The sequence below is a fragment of the Argentina silus genome (genome assembly GCF_951799395.1).
Source record: "Argentina silus genome assembly, chromosome: 10".
In the NCBI taxonomy this organism is placed as follows: Eukaryota; Metazoa; Chordata; class Actinopteri; order Argentiniformes; family Argentinidae; genus Argentina; species Argentina silus.
Window position 1 is genome coordinate 16,137,693 of NC_139664.1, and position 17,362 is coordinate 16,155,054.

Here is a 17,362-nt window from a genome sequence, read left to right on the forward strand (position 1 = left end):
ACAGTGTCAGTTTCTGTTGCAGCCCACAGCAGGAGACAGACCAAGTCCTCACAGACAAACAGACAGAAGCACACCAGAGAGCAGGCATTTGAGCCAGCGGGCTACTAAAAACCCACCCAAAACCAGCCTACGGGGAACGTGCGAAGCGTTAAGGCCATGTCAAGTATGTGTGATTGCGGTGTCGTATTACAACAAGCCTATTTCACTGTTGTTTCATACATCACGCAATGCCTAAAAATAAAGTGGACAATATTTATGCTAGCCCCAAATAACAGCAGAATCTTTGCACTTCAAAATATCAAAACACATAATAGCACATAGTTTTAATTGCTTTTCAAAAACATGTTTTGGAATGATTATCTTGAAACATTGGAGTCACAAACACTGCTATCAAACAACACATTCAGATTTGAGTCTCCTAGTAAAGCATTCAGTATAATACTGAATACCCCCCCCCCCCCCCCCTCCTCCTCCTCTCTCCTCTCCTCTCTCTCTATCACTTCCAGCATAACAAGATCTCAAGCGCTCGGGTTCCAAGAGCTGGTCCCCTCTTGTATATTTTTGTGATAGGATACTAATTCATTCTCAGGGTTCCACATAGCAGTAGCATGACACCGAGTTTTACATCTGGCATTGGACATAGTGGAGAGTAGAACCCGTGCCAACTCGCACTAAAGTTCCAGGCAGCAGCAGCAGAGCATTGCTTTGCTTGCTCTGAGTCTGCCCACTTCCCCCCTTCCATAAATTCAGACTCGTGCAGCGGCTGATTTAGCCCAATGGCCCCTGGGTCTTAATCCCATTTTCTGGGACCAGCGGGGAGCGGTGGTGGGTGTGGAGGGGAGGACTGTTTGTGTTTCAGTAGTACAAATCTCCTCATTTCCATCTCGCTTTGGGGACCATCTATGAGGAGGTGGAGTTGGGGGGGGGGGGGGGGGGAGGGCTAGGGGGGGATTTCTCAATTCTCTTCCCTCATGAAAGACAGAGCTGCATTTTTATTTTTCTGATGGTTCTTTTTCCCATCCTCTCTCCCTCCTAGATCCACAGATGGAGGGGATCAAGTCTGACGACAACAGTCTGTATTGAGTTACGCGCTTTTGCTTTTGTTTGTGGAAAAAAACAGGAGGAGCGCAGCATGGTCAAAGTGATGTTCAATGTCCCGTTTATGAACACGATGTGGACTGCTACCACGCAGACAACAGGGAGAGAGAGCGATGAGATAGAGGAGTGATCTGCTAGTCAAACCTTTCAGCGTCGTCCAACGATCCATTAAACCACCAAGCATAAATAAATATAGTTTGACAGAAAACAAAAGTCTGAACAAAATACACCAGGACACCAGGGACTGTCAGAAATGCTCCAAATGCACTTTGGGCCAAAATCTTAACTTGAGATTCGTTCCGTGCAACTCAAATTTCCATGCTAACCGCCCATTGAAATGAGTAAATCATTCCAACGTGGACCTCAGGTTAGCGTTCAGCCCTATATGCTCTATAGTCAGTGGCGACATGACCCGTGTCCCTCTCACCTGGGATATTGACGATTGCGTCCCTGGCGTGGCCGACCGTCTCCTCGCTTTCGCCCTCCTTGTGCCCGCCGATCTCTCCGTAGTACAGCGCCACGCCCAGCTCCATGATGCGTATGAACATGGGCAGCTGCTGGTCGGTGATAGACAGCTTCAGGCTCTCCACCATGGTCTGGATCTGTCAGAAGGAGACACGATGGAAACAACGATGGGGAATAGCACAAACACAGACATATAAACCACAGACCATAAATCCCCCAACTAGACACTGATACTTTCATGTTTTATCTCACAGCTGTGACAGCTCTGTGGCTTGAGTGCAGTGGAGACGGGTGGAGGTAGAAATCAGAGGACTGGCTCATTGTAATACATGGAATGGAATGAGGAAAGGTATCAAAGACGTGAATGGAATGAGGAATGGTATTAAACACGTGAATGGAATGAAGAATGGTATCAAACACGTCAATGGCATGAGGAATGCCTCACATCAAGTCATAACCAAAACGTCTACTTGAAACGGTGACTTTAAAACATGAGTAGTAGTAATAAACCCATCCTTTCATTGCAGACCCAGCACACTACTGAAAGGAGGGTCAGACCTTCCATCACAGTTAGCTAGCCTAGCAGCAGAGACCCTTCCAGAACAACATATGTGAAACATTAGGACAGAAATCAAATTATTAACACTGCCATGCCCAATTCCTGCTTCTCCCGCTGAAATATCAACTGTGGCACGCCACATGAAACCGTCTCCAAGTCGGGGAGTTATTGGAGGAGAAGTGATATTTAGGCTTCTCACTTTGATGACGGCCGGTATCTTGGAGTTAATGTTATCGTAAGTGAAGTGGAGGCGTGTTCTGAAGGAGCACTTGTAGAGCAGCGGGTCCTGGTAGAACTCGATCTTCCCGCTGGCGTTCCTCTTGTCCAGGCACACCGTGCAGTCGGAGAAATTGATGACCTTCCTCAGAACGAGATCGGGAGCTGAGGAGGAGAAACACAAGAGCACTATTTCACACACACAATAACAGAGAGAGAGAGAGAGAGAGAGAGAGAGAGAGAGGACCAGGCACTGGCAGTAAATTCCCATTATCTCTGACTCCACTTCAAACATAGGAAGCCAGAGGAGATGACATTCAGCAGAGACACTTGGTTCTTAAGTACCATGGCATTTTCGAAGTGGTTCGACTGGGGAGAGAGTGGAGGGTATTAGGAGTTATTGGTTACAATAACGTTTCCAATTACTGCTAACTAACCATTTCACCACATTGAGGAAAAACATGTTTCACGCAAATTCCAAAAGGCACAAGCTGTGTGGCTCTGTGATTTGACTAACGTTCGAACACAGGCCTTTTTAGTGCACTGACTGAGCTCACCTGTAATGTCCATGAAGGCTCGGTCCCAGAACTCATCCACTGTGTAGCACTCGGCTGAGGTGATGTTGACGGACAGCACGATGTCATCCTCCACATACTTCAGGATCAGGTTGTTCACCACGATGTTCACGTTGTTCACCACTCGCCGGATCAGGCTCTGCACGTAGCCTGGAAGGACATACCAGAGGCGAAGGGAGAGAGAGAAACGGATACATTAATTCAGTGTAAAAGAACAGCCGAAAAAATAGTGAAATTCAGAGCTGCCTTAAAAACTGCATTCCCTGAAAGCCAACACTGCGCAATTGACCCCTCCGATCCGCACGGGCTCGTAAATAAAAGGAGGGCCTGACATGTTATTTTTCACCACGGTGTATCCCTTGGACATCAGCAGTGAAATGAGCTAAATATCCATAAGAAAACATTTTTTGCTCCTCGCACTGCCCGAGCAGCACCACAAATCTTCTGCAAATTTATGGACCTCAGAAGACCTCTCCTCTTCCTTCAGATGTAGAGTCCTGTTTAACCCAAAGTATGTGCAGGCCGCCCCAAACATACCCCAGCCACTCAGGAGACTACATGCTTGCTTAAACCTATGCAAAAGACACACACACACACACACACACACACTTTTGGATTTCATATATTTACACAGTCTTAAGTTATGGGCATCACAGTAAGTTTGAAGCTTTGGCCTCTGAGTGCAGGGATTCCCACTGAATGTTATTGTTTGGGCAGGCTACCAAAGATAAAAAACAAAACAAAAAAAACAAGCCAAACTATCAAACAGCCTACTGTTGACAAGACGTCAGAGTCATATGAATCAGGTAGAGAGATAAAACAGATCCAGGATTTGGAATGCCCAAATATGCATTTCAATATGCTGTGAATTGCTGGCCTCAAAAACTAACTTATAAGCTTATAAGAAAGAGAGAGATGGATGTTGAAAGAGAAAGAGAGAGAGTGAGAGAGAGACATAGAGAGAGACGGATATATGGAGAGGGAGAGAGAATGGGTTGGATGTCTGGAGTGAGAGGAAGAAAGAGAGAGAGTTGGATATGTGGAGTTGAGGAGGAGGAGGAGGGAGAAGGAGGGAGGGAGGGAGAGAGAGAGAGAGAGAGAGAGAAAGAGAGAGAAAGAGAGAGAGAGAGAAAGAGAGAGAAAGAGAGAGAGAGAGCAGTTCCACAGATTGGGTTTCAGCAGGGCTGGGGGAGCTATCCTGCAGTGTTACCAGTCACTACTAATGGCGCACCGATGCAGAGAAACAGAAGCTCACGAGGAAAAACATACATGGTAAGGTCATTACTCAACAAAGTAAGAAAGAACTTAAAATATTACAGACAGGGGAGTTTCGACCATAAAATATGAAAATATACAGCAATAAATCCTCTTAACCACAGGACCAATGGCATTATTCATTCCTCCCATGTACTGTTAAACACAGTCACTCGGAGTTAAACATATAAACCTTTAATGCTTTTTCCTTATTTTCCAACCAAAATGTTTGTCTTCCTGTATCTACATGCCCCAGTAAGGGCTTGACAGAAATGCTAATTAACAAGGACTAAAATAGTAGCATTGATGAAAATATTTATATGAATTGGTTAGCTGTTCTGCCATTTGTGGACTACTAAATGACAAATGGAAAGAATCCTTCGACAAAAGTCTGCTTAATGTAGCTTGAGTGCCCCTGTAAGAGGATAGTCATGAGGATGAGGATGTGTTGTAAAATGACAGAGAGAGAAAATGACGGCTATGTGACAAAATCTAATCATGTCATGGTATACAGGGTATTAAAGCACTGTCATGGACGCAATCAAAACACCTCTGTACAACATTGACCCTCACCTCTTAGTGTGTGTGTATGTGTGTGTGCTTGTGATCTTTTGAGTGTGTGTGCATTGTGTGTGTGTGTGTGTGTGTGTGTGTGTGTGTGTGCATGTGTGCATGCATGCGTGTGTGTGTGTATGCGTGTGTGGTGGTGGTGGTGGTGTTGGGGTCAGTCAGAAGGCTCCTGTCGCACCTGCAGGCTGGGCAGTAAAACCAGTGCTTTGCCCCCTGCTATTCCTGACTCTGGATCTAATTTGCCCGTGCCGGGGCTCGCGCGCGGCCCAAAGCCCCCTCTCTCTGCGAGCCATCGCGCCACTCTGAACTTCTGTAAACAATTGACACAGCCAGCACCTGTGCTGCGGCCCACAGGGAAGGAGCCCACTTAAAACTGTTCAACCATAAAATGACTGGAAAAACCAACTCCTTTATGTGATCTCAGTACAGGCCAAGTACTCTCTTCAGTGCAATACAGGAAAGAAACACTATACTGTCCATGTTCCCCTTTTCCTGTATATGGAAAGTATTAGCAGCTTTTAGCTGTGCCAATTATTAGGCAGTGAGAAAAAGATTGACAAGTCCATCAGACAATAAATATACTGTAAGTTTGCTCTCCAGTGCTACTCCGAAATGTGTAATTACAGATTTTTACCCATGTAGACCTTATTAAAATCAACTGCATGGCTACTGTTGTACAACAGCCCCTTTCAAGCACCACAGTATTATTCACGGAATTATATATAAAAAAAATAAAAAAAAATCCCCATTTACATCTCCTACGGATCTTTTATTTGTCTTCCAAGAGCAGAGTGATACAAAGTCGAGGCTTTCCAGATGGCCAAACATGAGCTATTCAACACATTAAACCTGCTAGCTGGCAAACAGCTCCACTGTTGATATAATGCTCCATTTTTTTTCTCCAACTTAATTGCAGATTAGAGGTTTACAATGAGTCCCCCCCCCTCTCCGTTCTGCAGCTCAAAGCACCACAGTTTCCTGCCACTGAGAGGAGAAACCCCAGTTGCTGTGGAGGACTGTGGTGGAGAGCTCCAACCTTTACCAGCCCAGGATATTGTCCAAACAAGCATTCCCAGTAATACCAGAATTTATTTTCTAAGCAGACCCCCCTGTACCAGAACAGCAGTAGCACAAGACAGGGATTTCTCAGACTTGCAGCAGCAGGAACCTGTTTACTTTTGAACCGACAAAATCTCCAGTCGCACGCACACACACGCACACACACACACACACACGCACACACACACACACACACACACACACATACGCACAAGCACACACACACACAAGCACACACACACACAAGCACACACACACAAGCGCACGCACACACACACACACACGGCCCTAATCACTGCTCAGCTTTACTCTGCCTTCATACAGTACGTCCTGCTGTGGCTGGGTGGGAAACTACAATGCTTTCCAGACAGCAGCTGTTCAACTAAATAAAATGTGTTTGGATCTGAGCATATACACTAAACAACAGAATTGCAGAGGACAACCATTTGCTCTCCACATTTAGGGCCAGGTCCCTGTATCAGTTCTTCATGGCTCCACAGGGAGCTCCAGAGTTGAGAGCAACACAAAAAAAATGGTCCCAGGCTCAACTCTCCATGGGAAAGGTGCATGTACGGTATGCACACACCCATTGGGCTCCATTGGGCCGTGGAGTTATATACCAGATTGCACAAGACCATCTGAGGGGACCAGAGCCACAGAACAACCCTTAAATGTTTGGTCCATTCAGGTGTCAAGAAAGTTAAGTATTAACGATATGTGTCATGATGACCTCAGGAGGGGCTGGGGTGGTGTTCTCACAGCGCTCGTATAGGGGACACGGGTCACCCTGTGTGACAATGACTTAATCAAGAGAACATTCCTTAGTCCACAGAAGTTCGAGGCAAAAAAGGATAATACTTTATATCAAATTATCCCTCTTACTGTGTAGTAACACTAATTACTCTAATAACAACATTGTAATAACATGTGGTTGCATAGCACGGTGTATGGAGTTGAGGGGTTTATGTTATTACACAAGTGGAATAAGGAGCAGTCCAATGCAATGCAATTCAGTACAATGTTGTTACTAGCTAGAGTAATGACAGAGTTACTACACATGTTAAAGGAGCATTTTTAGGGAAGGTGTGGCCCAAACAAAAAAAAACATAAAAACAAAATGTAAACCACAGTGGCTGAGAGTCACCACAAATAACAGTAAACATAATCAGTAACAGGATAGCCCAAGGTGAGCGTGTTTGGTGTGCAGCTGTCCGTGTGTGTGACTACCAATCGCATGGCATATGAATTAACATCACTATTTTTCCACCATCATGGGAGAGTGGGATTAAATTCATTCAACATGTGAGAGCTTACAGCCAAATGACTGCATAATTGCTGGTGGGTTCCTTTAGTGTTTGCTAGTGTTTTGTTTTGGTTGTTTTGAAGAGGAGGAGAGCAGACGCAAGGCGGTGGTTGTCGACGTAGTTGTGTGGGTTGATGACGGGCAGACGAGACTGCTGCCCCTGTGCTGGGCTGGCGACGCATCTCGGGCTCCTGTTCCCACTCAGACACTGTGGCCATCCTGAGGGATGGCAGCCTTCTGATCTACAGCGTGTGTGTCGTTGAGACTTGAATTTGTGGGAGCATGTATGTGGTATAAAAGATGGAGAGAGGGGAGGTGGGGGGGGGGGAGGTGGGGGGGGGGGGGAAAAAAAAAAGAAAAAACGGTTTCTGCCTCTGTAACAGGAAAGGATAAACCAGACCGTGACCAGAACAGGGCCAATAGGGGGGTGGGGGGGGGGGGACTATTTTCTTTCTTGCATTCTAAATTGTGCTCCAAAATTAAAGAAAATACCAACTTAAAAAAAAACATTCCCCTATTGAGTCACTGCAGGTTTTTCTTACCTTAATTACCCTTTTAGCAGTGCCTTATTGAGGAGAGGGGGGATTAAAGGTTTAATCCAACTCCTTATTGCCCTAGAGGGGAGGAACGTGACCCTGAGTTGGCTGTAAGGCCTGTAATGGGGTAGGGTACCGGGCACACCTGGGAGCAGACCTGCTGGAGGAAGGCCTGCGGGGACGGCTGGAGAGTGAGGCACCCTGCTTTAACAGCTGGGGAGTGATAATATCTCCTCCGTACACGTGGAAAGAGATCCTCCCCAGACAGAACCAGGAGTGTATTCATAGGGTCTCTGGGAGCTGGGGGTTATGGTGGGGTGTTAAACTGTGACGAGCTCTTAAAAGCTTGAGCTGCTCTCTCTCTCTCTCACTCTCTCTTCCTCTCTCTCTCTCCCTCTCTCTCCCTCTCTCTCCCTCCCTCTCTCCCTCTCTCCCTCCCTGCAAGGTGAGTTTTCCATGCCCAGGCTTTTGAATGCCAGTTACTTTTTTTCAGAAATTATAGTGTGCGTGCAAGAAGGTTTTATATAGTGTGTGAAGGTTTTTAACTGAAATGCTGAGGTCATGTACATCTCTGTTTTTTCCTCTCCAAAAGGACCCACCTAAAAACATGTTCGTTTTTTTTTCTGTCGGATTTGATTTTTGATCTCAAGTTGTGTTGAATATAGTTGTCAGTATGGCTATATTCAATCCCAACCTATGGAAACCATCGCTACAGTCTAGCGGGGGCCTCTGTCCACGCGCACCACCACACAAAGTGATGGCATACAGGGAGAGAGAGAGCAAAGGAATGTGATTTCGGCCATCAAAACCACCACGTTCATTTAATTCATTTCATTTATGGCATTTAGCAGATGCCTTTATCCAAAGTGACTTACAACAAAGTACATTTGTCTAAGTAAGTGAATCATCTATCCATCAGTCATCATGAGAAAAAGTAATCTATGCTAGGACCAGGGGCTATTGGCAGTCACAATGCTAGAAGATGGAAGAATTACTTTTTTATTATGGAAGACTTATGGAAGAGAGAAACTTGTACAAGGGGGTAGTGGGGATGAAGAGGTCTTTAGGAGGGACAGTTAAGATGTAGCCTGAAGAGATGGGTCTTCAATCCACGTCATAACATCGTAGTCATGTTCATCAGGCCTCAGGTTCATTCACTCCAACTTTATGGGTGCGTGCAAAATTGCCGCTCTTCGGAGCGAGCGCTCTGACACACTGTGAACTGAGCTCATGTTATTAGTACAGAGAGAAAGTCTGTTCACCAAAATGTAGGCTATAGTCAGTCTGTAAGGTCTATAATGCACTATAGACTCTAAAATCTACTATTTTTTATTCACTCTGGTGTAATCGGATCGGGGCTCGAACCGGAACCGTCAGGTTTCGGGTCTTGTTGTTCACATGTTCGTTTGGGTTCGGTGTCTTTATTTCAAAAAGCTCCTTTTGGGTTCAGGTAGGAAATCCAGAGGTCCATTTTGGAATGAAAAATGTGGACCTGTGAAGATTTAAAGTGCCTCTCTCTAGTAAACAAGCAAAGATCCCAAATTGATAAAAGTCCTAATAAATTAACCCATGCTCTAAAAAGCCATTTCCAGCCTAACTCAAACAAGGAAGCCTTTGTGTGTAAGAGAGTTATAAAAGTCAGGCTTGGAATCCTTGTCCTGCAGGAGGCATGTGGTCAAGTGGCCTTGCTGATAAGACCCGTCAGTCAGTGATTGATCACAGAGCCATCCCCCATGTCCTCCCACTGCGGCCCTCTCACAACGGCCTGGTCACTTTCCAAGGCAGGCAGGCAGGCAGGCAGGGAGGTGGAGTAACCCTGCTGGCCCCTGGGCCATCACTCACCTGGGGGCAGGTCTGGGTCGCTGGGGGCTGCCTGCTGGATGCGCCGGGGCTTGGCCAGGGCCTTGGAGGTCTCTGACGCACTGCGGCTGGTGGAGCTGGAGCCGCAGCTCTCGTGGTCATCCTGTGAAGAACAAACAAACAGAAAGGAGAACCATGAGATGGGGGCTGGGGGCGGGGGTAGGGGGGGGGGGGGGTGGCCCTGCTGCAGAAGGACAGGGGGTGGGCTGGGGGCAGGCTACACACGCACCACCGAGCACCCCCCCCTCCCCAGCTTTACAACCACCTCAGCGGCTCTACAAATAAACCCCAACCCCAGGATGAAAAGTGTGAGGGCCTCTCCTCTTCAACCCAGGCCGTGTCAGCAGCACTCAGGGGCTGCTGGGGGATCGTAGCGCTGAAGAATGTCAGAATGCCAGAGGTAGGAATGAGGAGGAAACGAACATCCCCTCCAGAGATGAGCCGAAAGATAAACAAATGAGCCTGGATTGGAGTTATTTATTGGTTCAGCTACATGAGTGCCTCCGCTAAAGGAGAGCTCAACGGCTAAGAGATGAGGTGCAACAAAAACAATTAGGACATGAGGAGAAACAGTGAGGGGTGATTAGGTCAGGGAGCACATGACCAGCAGGCAACCACTTTATTAGCTTAGCCTTAGCACATCTAAAGCCAGCGCAAATTACGACACGGCTTTCTTGTTTAACAAGTCATCCACGTATGACTTGGCTATACTAAATAAAAGCAATTCTCAAATCCGAAATCTGGTGACGTTACTAAACCAGTCAGGTTTCTGTGAAACGATGCGAAACTCATTCAATACACGAACGATATATTGCAGCTCTAACCGTGGCCAACGGTGTTGCTCTGCCAGACTTAAAAGGAAAAGTCGACTAGGCCTACAGTGTACTGAATGTGACTTGAAACAAAGAACAACATCGTATTCTTAAAAAGTGCCTGCTTCTCCTTTCTCCCCTTCAATACCTGAGACCCAAGGAGGAAACGAGTCTGCAATAAAAGGCAAAAGGGGGGGGGGGGGGGGGGATTATCACAGGACCCCTGAAAAACAAGCTTTCAAGGGCCCTCAGTGAACGGCAGCATTCACCCCCAGTATGGCATTGATTAGGGTTCATAAGGCAGTGTAACCTTTTCACAGTCAAATACGGCTTGTGCAGACAGTCCAAACTGCACGGGATCACATGTGGTTAGCATTTAGCGCCGGATAAAAATGGCGAGGTCTCAAGAGTCACCGTTATCCTGAGTAATGTAAACAGTAAAGGTGTCAAAACGAAACACATTTTGGCCCAACCCCTCCCGCCTAACCCCTCCTCCCAAATCAGCCAGACAAACCTCTGGATCCAACGCGTACAGTACGAGAACTTTGCTTGTGGTTGATGAAGATTACATTTTAAACATACTTTGCATAATTTGGGACGAGGCTGCTCTTGAAAATGCAATTTTCCCCTGGTGCGGTTAAGTAAACACAGCGATGCCAAACAGCGAATGAAGCTCTGGCAAAAATATTTACACTGAGCTCAGTTAGGCCCTCGCGGCTCAGCCGCCTCAGGACCGCTTTTTCCATTGCCGAGCAGCGGGAATTGGTAAACAGAATGGGGAGAAATAATAAATAGCTCATCAAGGGTTCCAAATTATGGAAATTGGCAATAATAAGAAGTAGATTGTTGCTGATTGCTCACACTTCAATTGTTAACTTTCCATGACTTCAAAGCAGTAAACTACACTGTTTACGTGGGATTTAAATATAAAAACAAAGGATTTGATTTTGTAGATTGAAATAAGTCAGGGGGACACACTTGCATGTTTGGGAGGTTTGTTTATACAATAGCACACTACATTGAGCACTGACTCCAAACACTCCCCGTAGTCATTCATATCTATACCTAAAGGAATGCATGTATACGTTACGTTTAGGTCAGCGCTGCCACTTACAACTGCCAAATCCGAAGGAGGTGCAATTAAGCGCTCAATGTCACCACCAACAGTGAGGCCTTGCTTCTCAGGGGTGAAAAATGCATTTTTAGGGGAAGCCCTGAGACAAATGAAGCCCGCTTCAGCTGCTCCCAGCCGGGTAAGCTGATCCCTGCTATGCCATGGCAGGGCACAGGGGGGGAGGGGAGGGGGGGTCTGGACAGAGGAGCAGGGGTTGGGGGGGTGGGGGGGGGGGACCGCCTGCAGGCATGTCAACTCAGCTGTTGACCAGAGATGACGGCAGAGAGAGAGAAGCCCCTTGTCCTGAACCCCTGCCACTGTGACTGACAGGAGAGGGGGACCCCCTACTCAGAGGGTAAGTGGGCACCCATTGAGGGTTAGGGCACAGGAAGGCCAGGGCTGACCTCTCTCCCCCTGCAGACGTCTGGCTCACAGACAGGGAGCGTGTTGGCCTTGTCTGGAGGGTGAACCCGACGGTGATCAGATTCTCCGTTCCCCACATTTCCTTAACCCCCCCCCCTAAAAAATATTCCCACATTCACAATGCACAGAAATGGCACCCCTCATATAGGCTTCAGTGTTTATCTATAGTTAGCATTAGAATGCAGGTATTATTATGCACAATAAGAAAGAGGTTTGACCTGTGTAGTCTCAAAGTAAATCAGCCTATCTGAACTCATTTGAAATGTAAACAATGACGGCTACGTTTTGATAAACACATTCTTAATTGTTTAAACAAACCATGGTCATAAAGGACGAAACGTTGAAACCAACTGAGCTTGTTATGAATACACAGAAAGTGCGAACAACTTGAAATATAAAGTAAACTATACACTGCGGTGTTCAAGGTCCTTGATTCAACATCAATTTTCCTAAAACAAAACAAAGCAGCCACACATTTGTTTTCATTGTCCGAAGTATAACATTTCTGAAAAGTAGAATATGACATAATGTAACTATTCCAATTACATTTTTAGTTTTACATGGCCAATTTCTCTGTATTATTTTTTCTGCAAATTGGGAAGTAATTTTTCAATTTCAGTAGAGCATAAAAACTGGAGAGTCTACGGGGAGGGGGGGGAAGGGGGGCTGCAAAACAAAACATTTTTAAAACTGGTCAATTTCACACTGTTCCAGGGGATTAATGAGAGCATCCAACAGAACAGCGCTGGATAAACACGTTCTTGTTATTGTTGTTTTTCCTCTCCCGGTGAACTCACTCTGACATCAAAGCAGCGGGCCTGGAGAGCGGGCCCAGTCAGTGGAGGGCGAACGCCCAAGGAGTGAGAAAATAAATGGAGGGAAACCCGATCGGTCCTTATCTCAAACAGACTCCCCCCTCAGGTCTGACACGCTGAGGCCTTGTCCCCCGTGTCAGGGCCCAGAGAGAGCCGTCCCTGGGGAGGGCACAGCAATCAGACCCCCCCCCCCCCCTTCCAACCCCTCCTCCTTCACCAGCCAGTCAGCCAGTCAGCCAGTGGGCTGCTTTCTCCCCTCAGGGCCACAGCCACTGTGCTGAGTACTGACTCAGAGAGAGAGAGAGAGAGAGAGAGAGAGAGAGAGAGAGAGTGAGCAACAGGGCCTGCAAGGAGAGAGCTGAGGCCCACTCAATTATACACAGAGAGGCCAGACCAGGGCTGAGGTGAACACATTCAATTACCACTCAAATTCAGTTCACACTAAAAACAAAGCACCGCAGCAAACTGTTATTAATTACTTAATTACTGTTATTGCATTTCCACTGGCCAAGAACACCAGCAACACCACCGCTGAGAAGCACTTCGACTGACTCCTTTTCTCAGAAGTCTCTAGCAGAGGGCAGAGCAGATGCAGCATTTTCTGCTGCATGGGTCATTTCCACTCATTTCTCCCATTTCAGCACTCCTCCCATCCTCACAGAGTGGACTCCATAATCAAGCAACTCCATGGCTTGTTCTAATGGGGATGACACTGATCTCATCACAATGGCTTCCAGCTGGCACCAGATACTGTAGAACGAGAGATGAAAGGAACGGGAGAATCTCTGGGACATAGGGTCACTGTTTGGTGGGGTTCCAGTCGTCTGAAATGTAGTGTAACATAGCGTAGCCACTTCTTTTACACTACACACCCCGTTGACGACAACATGGTCGGAATGCGAAGGCAAATCAAGACACATCGCAAATGACTCAAACTGCCGCTCTTTCCCTTGAAATGCATCCATCAACTAAACCCCAAGAATTAGCTGCTAATGTTTTTTTAATGAAACTGTAACAAATGCAGAAAGTCATTAGGGCGTGATTAAAGACGCTGGACACACGGAGGTGGAAATGGAGGGGCTGCTGGGGCCGGCTGCCAGAGCTGGGGCCAGCGTTTCACACTGCAACAACGTAGAGAGCTGCTGACTCTACAAACACAGCAATGCAGCTGGAATCCATGGCAGATTGGGGGGGGGGGGGGGGGGGTAGAGATAAAACTCAGATGAATATCACATGGTATGACACTGAATAATTATCTTACTGAAAACAGCTCATTACAAAATATTTTCTTTTTTTTTCTTTTCTTTTTTTTACTCACTCTCAATCTGAGAAATTTCATTCACTACCGGGAAAGCAAAAGCCATGAAGAACGGATGTATAGGGTTGATGAAATATTACAGTCCTGAAAAGTACACAGTGCGCTTCAGTGAGTGTTATAAATGTATTGCTGTATTCCTTAGCCTCATTTGTCTTAAATGGGAATATGTGGAGGGAGAAACCAAAAACCAGCAGCTCAGAAGCTGTTTGTTATGGGACAACTATGGTTAATAAGGAGCCAAGTTCTATCATTCCCTGCAAAGCTATATGAATTTTGGTAACTTCAATTCCAGGATCCTAACGTTTAATTAAAAAATAATTCAAAACATGCAGAAAACTAATCTTTGAGCCAAGTGCTGCTTACCAGAAAGCACTGTGTACTATAGGCCTAGAAGCTTCCATAAGGCAGATGAGCAGTCAGACAGCCAGAACAGTAGATGGAGCCTAGGCCTTCTATCCCATCTATTGGAGCCTGTCCAGGGAAACATCTGACCAAAATCTCCACCTTCAGAAGACCTTGGCCAGCTCCATTTAGCCTACTTCTTTAATTCAATGACTGAAATAAATCAATGAACATTTTTTTCAATCTCTTCAAAACCTAGCAATTATAATTCTTCCATAAAACCTTTTCCAAGCCAAATTTTATTTTATGAAACCACACACCGCAACTGGAGTAACTACTCAGCACATACTATAGATGTTTGTGTTAACCAGACAGATAAACAACATAGCCCTAACTTCAAACACCGGGTACTAAAATCCACTGAGTACTTTGGTTGGAGGTTTTGTTTATTTCTTCTTACCCTACTGAATTATCTGTAATTTACGTCTTTTAAAACCCTAATACCTAGAAAATTTGCTCGCCCACAACAAAGGAGGCAGGCTATAGAGATGTTTTTGTTATCATTCTAAAAGTGGAACTGTTTACAAGGTCTGCGATACCAAAAGTGTTACTAAGCACATTTTAGTCCTGCATAATGTTACAATGAAAGCACTTGGTTACATTTCCAAACATGTGCTTCTTTCAGAAGCCCAGAAATAAAACATGTTCATTAAAGGGATGTGAAAAGGTTCCAAACCAACTGCCAAAGACTGCATAATTACACAAATATTTCACCCTGGAACCAAGAGGAATCACAACGACCGTGGTGATGTCATAGTCGGCCTCTCTGCCAAAAGTGCCTCCACAGTGCCCAAGTCAAACTTGGTATGTTTAATATCTGCCTTGAACATGCCCAGAATAACAATAAAAACAAACAGGGAGCCAGGTTATGGACCTACGGAACAAAGAGGCGGCAGAGGGCTTCTCATTTTCTCCCTTCTTTTGTGGGCCATTTTGAAAGGCAACAATAGTCCTTTGCTGACTGACTAACCTGGAAAGCTGTAATTGGTCACAGTTGCTGTGCAGATGTTCAAACATGGAACAAGAACAAGCCATGAGCTGATATCATAAGTGCCACCACAGTGACACAGGTTTCACTCTGCAGAGCAGCCCTGAGTCCGACCAAAGACCAGCCTGCTCCTATCTAACGCCTAAAACACTGCCGTTCCCCGGAGCTTTCATGATCTCAATAAGTGTGCAACAAGTGCCCTGATCGTACTTCTCTGAATGTGACCATGTAACAACATCTTTGTAGTAAAGACATTCTTACTGTACATTTCATAGGATAAAAGGAATCAATGTTGACTTGATTTAGATGGAAACCCAACGTAAGAACCGCCAGAAAACAGCCCTATATTTATGGTACAGTAGCTGCTGCTCTAGTTAAAGTGTGTGTAATTCTCAATAAATCTGTCTTAAAGAAAATCTCATTTTCAGTGTATTCATGCATTAAATCTGGTCATTTGTTAGAAAATGCTTTCGCTTGGCTTTTTCCCTCCAAAATATTGAAGTTAAGCGGTGGAAACCAGGGGGAGCTCTAAGGTCATGCACCTTCATCTCTACTGCTTAGTTCCCCAGCCGCTTAAAACAAAGGAATTACTATATTGTGAACTCTCTGGTCTTGGACTGAAGTCAAGAGGGCCTAGCTGTAATGATAGCTAAATGAATTGCTACGACTGGACTATTTCTTTCCTAAGAAGGACAACATTTCACATGATACACACAAGGCGCAACCATAGTAATACAATGATTCTCCTAAGCTGTGTGGCTGTGTATCTAAGCTATATAAAAAAAGGAAATTACCTGGTCGTGAAGTCTGTGTTATAATCACAGAAATATAACAACACATTATGATATCTGGGTAATATAACACCAATGTGTAATGAGTGTCATTGGAGATGTTATCTATTGGTCAACTGACTTCAAATACGCACAAGGTGGATTGGTGAAACCTTAAACTATGCATAAAAGCTCATGTGTATGCTGGTCTGTTCTATTAGCATAACGTGCAATAATGACAGTTACTGTTATACTGAAGGACAGAGAGGAGAGTGAGATAGAGAGAAGGGGGGGGGGGGACAGGGAGACAGAGAGAAGGGGGGGGGACAGGGAGACAGAGAGAATGGGAAAGAGCGAGAAATTGTTCCTGATTTAGATCTGAGAGGCTCTGGTTCTTCAGATGTCTCCATCAGCTAACCACAAACCAAGACTGAGCATGTGAAGCATTCTGGCTACGCTGGCAAAGCTACCCCCTAATGCTAATAACTGCAATGTGTTAGCTACAATAAAGCACTCCACACAACCAGACACACTCACTCACTCTCATACACACACACTCTTACACACACACACATACACACACACTCTCATATGCTCTCACACACACACACACACACACACACACACACACACACACACACACACACACACACACACACTCTCTCTCTCTCTCACATCCACTCTCTCTCTCATACACAAACAGCAGAGGGGGAAAATCCCAAACCACAGCTTTTAATGGGAACCGTTCATTAATTTCTAATATTTCTGGATAAGGTCTGAGGATGTGACTAAGAGTCTGGCAGTTCGCATCTAGTTTCTTAGATTTCTTTTCTATTGGATTCAGATTTTTACGAGGACGCATTTCATAACCTGAATCATTCTGAAAACATTGGTGGGTAACAATGCACACTAGCTAACTTCAATGATACAGTTCAAACCCATTTGAAACCATTGACTGGCTGGCCAGCTCACAAACTCATTGCCTAAGGGGTTTTCTGCCCTAAGGGATTCACTAGCTGAACATCCTAGACGGCGATCTTTATTTGGTAGCTTCCTGACTGCAGAGCCGTTCATATACAGTAGCCTAAATAATGTTATTATTCATCTGCCAAAAATGGAGTCTGTCCCAACACCGGCTTTGCCCATCACCCCTTCACTGCATTAGGTACATGATACAAGACATGAGCACACTCTAAGTGGTGTAAAGAACAACCTCAGAGGGCTG

At 45.6% G+C, this 17,362-nt stretch overlaps 1 protein-coding gene across 2 annotated transcripts in view; it reads right to left on the reverse strand.

Moving 5' to 3' along the window:
• Nucleotides 1-17,362, reverse strand: part of vps13b (vacuolar protein sorting 13 homolog B) — a 244,524-nt gene that overhangs the window by 216,066 nt on the left and 11,096 nt on the right. For both annotated transcript variants that reach the window (XM_083678431.1, XM_083678430.1), the window contains exons 4-7: nucleotides 9,478-9,598; nucleotides 2,896-3,063; nucleotides 2,322-2,503; nucleotides 1,526-1,700 (exon numbers count right to left, since the gene is read on the reverse strand). In XM_083678431.1, the coding sequence (XP_083534557.1) occupies nucleotides 1,526-1,700; nucleotides 2,322-2,503; nucleotides 2,896-3,063; nucleotides 9,478-9,598 (646 nt within the window). The remainder of the gene's footprint in view (nucleotides 1-1,525; nucleotides 1,701-2,321; nucleotides 2,504-2,895; nucleotides 3,064-9,477; nucleotides 9,599-17,362) is intronic.